Source organism: Pristis pectinata, chromosome 4 (genome assembly GCF_009764475.1).
Source record: "Pristis pectinata isolate sPriPec2 chromosome 4, sPriPec2.1.pri, whole genome shotgun sequence".
NCBI classification, from domain to species: Eukaryota; Metazoa; Chordata; class Chondrichthyes; order Rhinopristiformes; family Pristidae; genus Pristis; species Pristis pectinata.
In genome coordinates, this window is record NC_067408.1 from 33116872 (window position 1) to 33129230 (window position 12359).

Consider the following 12359-nt stretch of genomic DNA (forward strand, 5'->3'; position numbering starts at 1 on the left):
TCTGCTGATGTTGACTTTATTCCCATATTGGTGGTTTCAATGAATACCTAAACAAAAAAAGGTAGAAATTACAACGAACACCATCAATCTGAGTGGAAGATCAATCGATGAAATTTCCCTTACACTTTTCACTTTCCTGTTAACAATGCAAATTTAAAATAAAACAAGGTAATGAAAACTACCATGTAATTTTCTATCTAGTTTTATTTTTGAAACATTGCATAAATTTGAGGGAATAATTAAACGTCACATAATAAAGATTGGATGTTGTTTCTGTTGGTGCATATTACAATTCAAAATGCCTTCTATCCTTGCCTGTGTAATTTGATATTAGAATATAGCTGTTTTAGGGAGTTTTACAACACAGAAACAAGCTTTTTGACCCCACAAGTCCTTGCTGACCATTAAATGCCCATGTATGCTAATCATACGTTAATCCCACTTTATTCTTCACACGTGCCCATAAACTTCCTCCAGATTCTACTACTCACTGACACACTAGGGACAATTTAGTGGCCAATTATCCTATCAACCTGTACTACTTTGTGGGAGGAAATGGGAGAAGTGCTTTCTGTTCAAAGCATTAAACCACATTATTACGGAGAAATTCTTTTGGAATAATACAAGGTAAAGTTATTGTACAAGAGCTTTTCTAATGGTTTCTTACAATCGGAGTCTCCCAATCTTGGCTTTGAGGGATTATGGGCATTTGGCATGCTGAGCAATGTCAATATAATTTTACATTCTAATGTCTAGCAACATAAGAGCTTTTCGTATTTATTATCCACTGAGTTTTATATGCACATTTTAATGTTTTCTTTAAGTGTGTACACTAGTGATGGTATTAAATGGACACTGTTGTAGAGCAGCTGAGTCTTTCTCAATTTTTTTTTTGCTTTGGAAATATGCTTGGAATATATTTAGATGCTATAGAACCATAGAACAATAAAGCACAATACAGGCCCTTCGGCCCACCATGTTGTGCCGACCTTCAAACCACTTCTAAGACTATCTAACCTCTTCCTCCCATATATTCTTCCATCTTAAACTCCTCCATATGCTTATCTAACAATCTCTTGAACTTGCCCAACATATCAGCCTCCACCACCACCCCAGGCAGTGCATTCCATGCACCAACCACTCTCTGGGTGAAAAACCTCCCTCTGATGTCTCCCTTGAACTTCCCACCCATTACCTTAAAGCCTTGCCCTCTTGTATTGAGCATTTATGGATTAATTTTTGGAGTCCAGTGGAGTTCCCAATCATTTGCAGCAACTGTTCTGATGAACAAATGTCAACAGTAATTAGCATCATAATGTGTATATTTAAAAAAAAACTCCCATATCCTGACCTATAGTTTTCAATTGGATTTTTCTACAAACATAATTGACAAAAACAAAATGCATTTCTGTGATATTAACACAGCCTTTAATATATAATTTTACCATATTTTACAGAGCAAGCACTATATATTTGCAGATTTTCTGCAAGCATTACAATTTCTGTAGGTTGGGTAGTTGTTGGAATTTCTTGTTTACCTGCTTTTTCTCCCCACTGAGGCTTGCACAGCATTGAGATGCTGTAACTGTTGATCCAATAGAAATTTTAATTTGGAAACAATTAGGCATTTGTAATCTGTGTACTCTTGTGGGTTCTTAATGAAGTTACATGCAGAGTAATATTTGGCAAACATAGCTCTTCACATTATCTGGGTCATTTTAGGTTGTTCTCAGATTGTGCCCAATGATACACTCTCAATCAAATATGTGACACTTAAAAGGAGGAGGCAGCATAATGTATGCAAATAAGAAAAAAAAGGCAAAATTGGTTCTAAGTTTAATGAGATTTCAAATGCTCTTTGATCTTAACCGTATCAATGTTTAATTGTGCTATTCTTGGAAACTTAATCAAAGAATAATCAAAGACCCCACCCACCCGGGACATTCTTTCTTCTCTCCTCTTCCATTGGGTAGAAGATACAGGAGCCCGAGGGCACGTACCCCAGACTTAAGGACGGCTTCTACCCCACTGTGATAAGACTATTGAATGGTTCCCTTATACAGTGAGATGGACTATGACCTCACGATCTACCTTGTTGTGACCTTGCACCTTATTGCACTGCACTTTCTCTGTAGCTGTGACATTTTACTCTGTACTGTTATTGTTTTTACCTGTACTACATCAATACACTCTGTACTAACTCAATGTAACTGCACTGTGTAATGAATTGACCTGTATGATCAGTTTGTAAGACAAGCTTTTCACTGTACCTTGGTACAAGTGACAATAATATACCAAGACCAGACTTGCTGTTGCACTCATGTATGTGCTTTTGTGAGTTTATTCAATTGTTCTGTGTCAGCTCTTCAAGTACAGTAGATTTCACTTTGGGTGTATATTTAAACTGTCGGCCTTCCTAGTCACTTGGGTGTTTTGCTCTGAGATTGAGAGCTACTTGAACCTGTCTAAATCTCTCGCTGCATGTGAGACAGATGCATGCAGTTCTAATTCTCAGAACTGTATATCTCAAATATCTAACATCCTTCTTTCAGATTGCCACTCTTCTCTGTGGTCTTGGCATGTTAATCTTAAAATGTTAACCTCACCTTATTATAGAATGTGTTGTGATGTTTATTTTGTTTCAACTCCTTTTGTCTATCCACTTTCAGATTTAGTTGACCCAGATACTACATCTTGTCTTCTATGCATCAGCATTCCTGCAGCAGACTATTCTATAATGGAATGTGATGTTGATTTACAGCTCAGAAAAAAATCTGCAAGTTATTACTTCATAGTAATACCTAATCTGCCTTCCATGATTTGCTGCTTTAGTGTCTTTTGCTGTACATATTGATCTTCCATCTTTTCCATTTGAAGCTGGATGATAAGAAAATGTGAAATGTTTGATTCCATTTCCTTTCACAAACCGTTCAAATTGAAATGACTGGAATTGTGTACTGTTATCTCATACAATCTCTCTGAGAAGACAGTTTGTTGCAAAAATGGATTGCAGTTCATCCATAGTGTATTTGGTATTGGCATATGAACCCACATGCATTACAGCAGTCCATTATGAATAACTACCCATCATACTGTGAAGTTAGCCACTCCTTTCTTGCTACAGTCCATATGGACACCCTGGAATATCCTTGGGGTAACTTCTATACTTTGAGTGGTGTTCTGTACTTGTTATCTACAATCTTGTGGGAATGTGTACCTTTGATCCACCCTTCCAGATCCTCGTCCGTGCCAGCCACTAAACAAAGCTATAAAATGCTTTGTTAACCTTGACCAAATGTTCCAAGTGAAGCTCTTTATTTCTTTGTTGCTAATTCTTAAACTGCACACTTGCACAATGATACACACAATCAAATATATCATGCTGAATGCACCAATGCAATAGTGAAAATATTTTACATATTTTCCTTGTTTTAAGTAGTTCTCCCAATAGGTTGGTGCTAAATTTCTTTGTGTAATGCAGCACCATCCCTCTCAAGTTTAGCATTAGATTGCATTGTCCTTCCCATCTCTACTACTCCATTCACTCTTTCTGTGGAGCTTCAGTTTAGCTTTATTAACTAAAAACAGAAGCATGTACTCTTGCTGTCTTATGCATGCAGCAATTAACCCTCAGCTAACAAATTCTTAGACCATATATTCATTCCCATCACTCTTCATGAAGAGTTCCTAAAAATTACTATTGTTATATATACTACTGAGTATTGGGTCTGTGTTAGTAATACTACCATGGTGTCTTTGGCACCATTCTTGAGTATATAATGTTTCACTTGAGCAGTCACGTTTCTGCATTTCCTTCCATAATACAGATACAAGGTGCAATTATAATATCCAGCTTGGTAGAAGTGCTGATTGGCTTTGTGGGTCTCCCTGGAGCACTCTTAAGTTACATTGGACCACTCACAGTTACCCCTACAGTCTCCCTGATTGGATTATCTGTATTCCAAGCGGCTGGAGAGAGAGCTGGGTCACACTGGGGCATTTCCATGTTGTAAGTACAGCATCTGATTCACTTTCTAAAATAACAATCATCCTGAACACAAAAAATAAATGTAAGTCATTATACTCCTGAAACTTTTTCTCTACCAAGATTTCTACATCCCATCTCCATCCCTACCCTCAAAAGAATCTCCAGTCTCTGGACTAAAGAAGATGAACATTTATCTCTGTTAAATGATTAGCATGGTTTTGGTTAGTTCTGTGAATTTACCTGAAATATGGCAATATCATTGGACCACAAGAAACTGCTTTCTCAAGTTTAAAATGAATGAGAGTGGCTCTTAAATTCTGTCTGACCTTTGTCATGACTTGGTACTGAGTCCAGCAGTGGAGCAGGAGGTTGAATGTACCTCCAGCTTATTCCCTCTTGCAATGTGCAGGATGGAAGCTGAGCTGACTTTCGATGAGAATATCAGCAGAGATTCACAATGGAACAATCAACAAAAGGAGAGTGTGCTTAGTCCCATTGCATTGATGCATGATACTGGAATGGGACTAAGATGCTCCCCATATCTGGATCTTGCAGAGGTGCGGGGGATCACTCACTATATTCTCTGTGCCAAAATACCTAGTTAATTTTTTGACTTTGAACTTAGTATGTATTCTATTGAATATTAGGATATTTTTCACTTTCACATTATTACACAGATTGCATCTCTAGCATTTCCTCCAATTTAAATGTACACATTGGATTAAAATGTTTTTAGCTAAATATAGGTTTGAGTGCCAGTCATAATCTATTATCATAAGCAAAGACAGCTATTTGCTAGTGCAGAAGACAATGAACTAATTAATTTTACAAATAGCATCAGTGTGTTCACGACACTTACATTGCAATTTCTTTTCATTTTCTTAGAACTATTACTTTGATTGTACTATTTGCCCAGTACCTGCGTGATGTGAATTTCTTAGTACCTGCCTTTAGACGTGGAAATGGATGCACAACAACAAAGATACAAATTTTCAAAATGTTTCCGGTAAAGAAAATTAATTAAATCTTGTTAGTATTCATAACTATTGGTCAGATTCCAATTTATCATTTGTTACTCTGTACCGCAAAATGATTTCTATTCAAATTTTGTATTTTTATTCAATGTTTGAATATACGTTGATGTGTCCCAAACAACGAATATCCAAAACTCCTAGATAATTGGATACTTGGCCAAATAATAATAATAAAAACAACAATTGTGCAAGTCAAACACAGTTTTAAATTGTTTTCCTCTATGGATATATCCTGAATCAAATTTGAAGATTTTTTTGCTTTCCAGGTAATTTATATTATTTGAAGGTTTCTGAAATTTGGCATTCCAGTTGCAACAAATGTTTAATTGTATCAATGTGTTCACAGACATTTGGAGCTGAAGTTTAACACAAAGCAGCTTATCTTTCAGACTTGGAGCAATGTTTGAAGAATTGCAAATTCTTAAACATATTCTTCCTGCCATTTGGAGAATCAAATGTCTTCTCTGGAACTAATTCAATTGCTGTGCAATATTATGCATGGGTTGAGAGTTGTATCATTTTTAGGTGTTTGAATTATATTCGACTGATTATAATGGGATGTAATCGATACTTGGATAAGAAAGTAGATAGATGTCTTTATAAACTCACCTAAATTTTTCATTTTTGATTTCAGTAGGAAGGTAAATATGGCAAGATATTATTTGATGGGTATTGATTCAACACTTCCTGTTTTACACCTTGACAGAGAATTCCACCTTAATGCTGAATACCTTAATATAATTGCTTATCAACTGCAGAGCTTATGAGCATACCCTTCCCAACACACTAGCAGACTGTGCATGTGTCTCAAGGCCCTAATATGCTGTTCCTTGGTAATTTCCCCAATTTCCCATTTTTCACGTTTAAGCAGTAAGTATCAGCGCAGGCAGTGTATTACCCAAGGCAGTTTCTTTCCTTCTAAATGTCTGCATACATTGAAAATGTCCCTTAGTGCTCAGGTTTGAGAAATTATCTTCGATACTTCCCCTCAATCTTGCATTTAGCATTTCCAGATGGGGTAAAATTTTAAAGCAAGAATGATGTGCAAGAATACCAGGAAACTGTGGAAGGTCTTAATTGGAAAAACTTTTTTTTGAGGATATTTTCTTGCTTATATGAGCAGAACAAACTGGCACCCTATGTCTTGGGAGCATAACCTTCACTACCACCAGGCTCAAGGACAGCTTCAATAGTCTTATCCCATGGTGATAAGAGTATTGAATGGTTCCCTTATACGATGAGATGGACATGTTTGACCTTGCACCTTACTGTCTACCTGCAATGCACTTCCTTTTAGCTGTGCCATTTTACTCCATATTCTGCTATTGTTTTTACCCTGAACTACCTCAATGCACTGTATAATGAATTGTTCTGTACGAACGGTATACAAGACGCTCATATGATGAGTGTTTTTCAGCTCTTGGACTGTACTCACTGGAGTACAGAAGAATGAGAGGGGACCTCATAGAAACATTTAAAATGTTGAAAGGACTGGACAGAGTAGATGTGGCCAAGCTGTTTCCCTTGGTGGGTGAGTCCAGGACCAGAGGGCACAATCTTAGAATTAGAGGGTACAGGTTTAAAACAGATGAGGAGAAATTTCTTTAGCCAGAGGGTAGTGAATTTATGGATTTCCTTGCCACATACAGCAGTGGAGGCCAGATCATTGGAGGCATTTAAGGAGGAGATAGATAGATATCTAATTAGTCAAGATATCAAGAGATATGGGGATAAGGCCAGAAATTGAGCTTAGAATAGTTTCTTTTTGCTCATGAGCAGACTCACCCCCCCCCCCCATTTTTCATTTCTTTTTTCTTTTTCCCCTTTTCTTTGGAACAGACTTGATGGGCCAAATGGCCTACTTCTGCTCCCTTGTCTTGTGATCTTGTGAAGACAAGTTTTTCACTGAACCTTGGTACAAGTGACAACAATATACCAATACCAATTTCTAGGGTTCCCTGTTCTCCCCAGTAACTTGTAGAAATTACCAGAGACTTTGGAACAACTCTACAAGGTGGAAAGATCCATTTCTGTCCCTTTCCCCACAAAGCTGTGCATGCATACCTGATATTGTGTTGCACAAGGTGCGAGTTACAGTCAGTGAACTGAAAGGTCGCAAAGTCACTGATACAAAACCTCCTTGTTACAAATTTCATACTCCACTCATTGTAGGAAGCTGGTGTTCCTGGTAGGTATGTACTGGGGGACATCATTCAGCAGAAGGCAGCTTGCCATCTATGTTAGTACTGCTCACTGTCCTTGTGACCTAATATTCAACTTGTTTTAAAAGCAGATGTGTGCCCATGCATCAACTGATTTTCATATGGTCTGCAGAAACTATAGATAGTTTAAAAGTATTCTGTATAAGGATATGCAACTGGAATATGGCATGTAATTATTGTCAAAAATGATGCCAATTTTCATATCTAATTACACAAGGTCATTTGAAACAATAACTTTGAAAAGAAAATTTTAAAATTGTGTTGGAACTCAAAATAAGTCAGGTCGTTGTGGTTTGAGTATTGCTCCGCAAGCCTGTGTACAAGAATTTAGCAAACACATTGCAGGCCAGTACAGTCCTGTCAGAAACAATAAACAGGAAGTACTACTTGCGCACCGAGGTGGAAGCAAAACATCCATTGTATATTTTTGAAGAAAAGTGGAGGATTGTTCTCTGTTGCTCTGGCCAGTATTTCTCCCTCAATTGTAGTTTGGGCTGGAAACCTCAGTGCAGCTAATGGTTGCTCGAGAGGGTATAGCAGTATTTTGTTGACTGGCACCCTGCCGTACTGCACTGGGAATATAAAGTTCTGTGGGAGCTCAGTGATGGTTGCTTCCAGGGCAACATGGTCCAAGTGTCCTACAGTGTTTCACAGGGACGTTGAATGTGAAATTGCATTATCCCACAAGTCAGATATAGTGATAATGTCGGGGGCAAAAGGCCCAGAAGTGTCTCCAAGTTTCTGGAGGACACAAAGTGACCAAGCAATAGTTTCATTCCAGGAACCATCAGATTTTTCAGATGTATATGCTCATTTTTCAATAAAAACCCACATTTTTAGTAATTGAATATAAGGGCAAGTACCTGGTGCTTATCGTTCTGCTGTTCGTGTAAGATCTGATTGTATATTGGCTGCTGTGTTTCCTACATTACAACAGGAAAAAAAAGCACTTAATGTGTTCTAGTTGTTGGAAGGTGTTGTAGACACGGGTTATGAAAGCTGCTCTACAAATTCAATTTGCTCTTCATCTAAATTACTTATTCATATTTCCTTGACATTATAATCTTCCATTATTATGCATGATATTTTCCTATTTTGTCAACTTTAGTTTTATCATTAATTAGCTAGCTATTTTTATTCACTCCCGCTTGTTCAAAATAATATCAATGTATAATATGCACGAAAACATCTGTGAGCCAAAAATAAATCAATATACTCATCACAGCTTCTATTGATTTTTTTTGTTTGTGATGTTTATCCATGGTGAAGCTGCACCCGAAGGAGATGGGAGAAAAGATACATCAGCATGCTAACAGAATGCATTCAGAGTTCATTTTTGCTTCTGATTATCACATGCCAGGCTGTACTTTTTCAATTTATTGTCCTAGCTGGGACTCCCTTAAATATGAATTTTTACCCCTTCTTTGACCTTGGATTGCTCCAAATTTCATGTGTGTATCTGTAGTCCCACACTGGAAGTCTGTTCAAAAATCAAAACCGTCTAGTTCACTGCTTCACTGAAGAGGCTGAATCCATCCAGTGTTTGATCAACCTCTGGAATGCTGTGATGTTGATCTCGACTGAATGTTTGTTGTAATATTTGAAATTATTACCTCTAATAAGTATTTATGCAATCTTCTGGTTATTGGAAGTAGCAATTATTTTTCATCAGTTGTGAAAATGTTGACCAGGGCCATCTAGAATTTTGGTGCACCCACAAGAAGCTGTGGGGTGGGGGGTGGGGCTTGCAATGGGATGGTAATGATTATTTAAATTGTGGGCCTTCACTGCAAATTTCAGGAGCATCCATAACTATTGAAACACACTTTTTCCACAATGGATAATGTGTGACCCATGATAGAAGTCATGTCCAAGCCTTTGCCATGCTCTCTCAACTGGCACCATGACTACCAGGTTATTCAGTCTCTCTTGGTCTCTGCTCTATCATTGGCTTTATTTGTTCTCTCCTGCCCCTTCTCCAAAAGTTAAAGCAACCTTGGTTTCTTACTTCTCCTATTTCTGATGAGGTTATCAGCCTACTTGTTCTGCAGATAATACCCAACCTGATGTGTGTTTCCAGCATTTCTTTTTGTTTTATTCCTGGCCAAAACAGTTCATTATGAGAGTAGGAGTGCAGTGAAGTGATAGCCAGCAGTTGCAGTCAATGATTGGAACCTGAGGTCAGTTTGGACTACTCCTTGCTCCAACAACCAATCAAGGCTCTGATTTTTATTTTATCTTTTAATGTCTTGGGCCTTGTGCACTTTAGAGTATTTCAGCAAGGGGCTTCCATCACAATATTTGGTCAATAGCATATTGCTAGTTGAATAAATATTTTGGAACTTGGAGCAATTCTTTTGGCCTTTTTCAGTTACCTACTTTTCAATTCAGTATTTTTCCCCCTCCTATAGCTCACTTAAAGTTAGAATAGTGAATTCAAACTTCTATGTACTGGCTTGGACTTGGGAGTACCTGTTATTTCAGCAAAACATCTGTCTAGTTGTGAAACTGCATGCTTGTTCTTTCTATTCAAACAATTCAGGATTTTCTTCCAGTGCAGAGTCTTATGGAGATTAAATGGGCAGAACCTAACCAACGCCAGCATTTATTCACCAGCTGCAGTTGGTTTTAGTCAGATGTTTTGTGCCAGCTGATCATAATGATGTATCTTGTGCAATGTGTTTCTTATTTTGAGTCCAACCCCCCCCCCCCCCGATGCTCCTCCCAAAAAAGTTTCTATCATCTTTCAAAATGATAATTTTAATATAACTGAGATTTGGGCAAAATGAGTAAACTTTTGTTTAAGTATTTAGATATTAAATGCTTAGATTTTGCAATGGAATGTTCAGAGCTGTCAGCAAGGAAGGTTGTTGAATTTTATGGTCAGAGAGATTCTGCAAGCACAAGAAGGCGAAGTAATCAAAATAACTTGCATATACATGTGTCAAAATGAGTGCAAAACGTGTCAGTCTTTGAATATCTTGTTTAACAGACCTGCAATACACAGAAAAAGATGACTGTCATGAAAAATTGTGGGTTATGGAATTCTTCTCTGCACCCCCAGAGGAAGTTTTTAGATGACTTTGGTATGACAAATCCTGCATGGGACTACTTCCACTTGTAATAATTATCCATTTCTCTTTTCTAGATTATAATGGCCATCATGGTTGTATGGCTAATTTGCTATCTTTTAACTCTCACTGATGTACTTCCAAAAAATCCTGAAGCGTATGGATTCAAAGCCCGAACAGATGCTAGAGGAGAAATAATGTCAACGGCACCCTGGTTCCGTATGCCATATCCTTGTAAGTGCTGGGAAATAAAAGAAAATTTTATGTAAAATCTGATTTCTTATAGAGTGGGAGAAAGGAACATGCACAGTCACTGCTCAAATAAAAAAATGCTGTAATCAGGATCAGGTTTATTATCACTGACATATGTGGTGAAATTTGTTGTTTCGTGGCAGCAGTACAGTGCAAGACATAAAGACATTAAAAACTACTATAACTTGCAAAAATAAAATAAATAATACAAAAGAGGAATAACGAGATAATTTTCATGGACTGTTCAGAAATCTCATAGCAAAGGGGAAGAAGCTGTTCCTGAAACGTTGAGTGAACGTTCAGTCAAATTGTTCTGTGCTGAGAGATCAAAACTAGTTCATTATAAAATTGAGTAGATAGAAAGGAACTGTTCCTATTGGTGGAGTGTTCAAAACCCAGGAGGCATAGAATGAAGGTAATTGGCAATGGAATCAAAAGTGACTTGCAGAAAACCTTTAAATGGCAAGTGGTTAGAATCTGGAATGTACTGAAAGGGGAATCAGTGAAGATGGATTGTGGGGCCACGAGACAGTGAGGGAGTGGGACTGGTTGGATTGGTCTTGCTGAGAACCAGCATGGGCTCTGGCAGAAGGCCACCTTGTGATTCTGTTGTGAGCGCTTACTTTGAATTGAATTTAAGCAAGCCAAGATGCATTTATTTTGTGAAAGGAAGGAATACTTTTTAAATATTATTTTTGTTTTTCTATAAACAGGTCAGTGGGGTTTACCAACAATCACAGCAGCTGGAGTGCTAGGAATGTTCAGTGCAACATTAGCGGGTATTATTGAATCTATAGGTGATTATTATGCCTGTGCTAGGTTGGCTGGAGCTCCACCTCCACCTATCCATGCCTTAAACAGGTAAACCACTTCTCTTATTCCCCAAGTTCTCTGAGCACATTTGTGCTGATTTTAATCATTTGTGCAAAATTGCATAGAATTTAAGATATTTTACTAAACTTGTACCGGTAAAGCATTGAGCAGTCTTCTCTATGGTTGTAAATAAGTTAGCTAATAGCATTTGTACAGTATGTATACTTTCTTGAAATGGATGCATAAACTTTGGTGTTAAATTAGTCGATAGAAGTTGTACTTATAAAAGACGTCAACAAGATTTCACATTCTCCTTGTCACTTAAGCTCCTTTGACGATAGCTCAACACATTTAACCCCTTGTATGTGAGTAGAACTGATTGTAACCTATAATGCTCCTTTTGTCTTCCAGAGGGATCTTCACTGAAGGAATATCTTGTGTCATTGCAGGATTATTTGGTACAGGAAATGGTTCTACATCATCCAGCCCAAACATTGGGGTCCTTGGAATTACAAAAGTACTTTTTATCTCTATCTTTTAATGTATTTCCTTATTTTCTGCTGTTTGTGTCCTTCATTGTAGTTTCATACATGGTTCACCAAGAGTATACTTTCTTGTCAGTACTTATTCCAGGAACTGTGGTATAAGAAATAGGTGCAATATTACCTTTTACCATTTTACATTTTCTTGCTTTTCAAAAATCGATAAATTGATATGAAGGGTTTGATTATTGAACAATGTGTAGAATAGCATTTGAATTGATTGTCCACTTGTGCCACTGAGGATATTGGTTACCATTATTTCAGTTTGTAAATTGGACTAGATCTTGCTGTCTAAATAAATCCAGCTAATGGTGTTCTGTGCTTGCTGTTATTTTTGGAAGAATAGTGCAAGAATTTTGAATCTGACATTAAAACTCTTTAACCCTTCTGTAATTTTTGACCATGGCATTACTATACTCTGGTTAGAAATGTATTAT

General features: G+C 37.3%; 1 protein-coding gene across 3 annotated transcripts in view; it reads left to right on the top strand.

Moving 5' to 3' along the window:
• slc23a1 (solute carrier family 23 member 1) overlaps positions 1 to 12359 on the top strand; it is an 85302-nt gene that overhangs the window by 50590 nt on the left and 22353 nt on the right. For all 3 annotated transcript variants that reach the window (XM_052013780.1, XM_052013781.1, XM_052013782.1), the window contains 5 exons: positions 3828 to 4009; positions 4874 to 4994; positions 10393 to 10549; positions 11281 to 11428; positions 11792 to 11897. In XM_052013780.1, coding sequence (XP_051869740.1) covers positions 3828 to 4009; positions 4874 to 4994; positions 10393 to 10549; positions 11281 to 11428; positions 11792 to 11897 — 714 coding nt within the window. The remainder of the gene's footprint in view (positions 1 to 3827; positions 4010 to 4873; positions 4995 to 10392; positions 10550 to 11280; positions 11429 to 11791; positions 11898 to 12359) is intronic.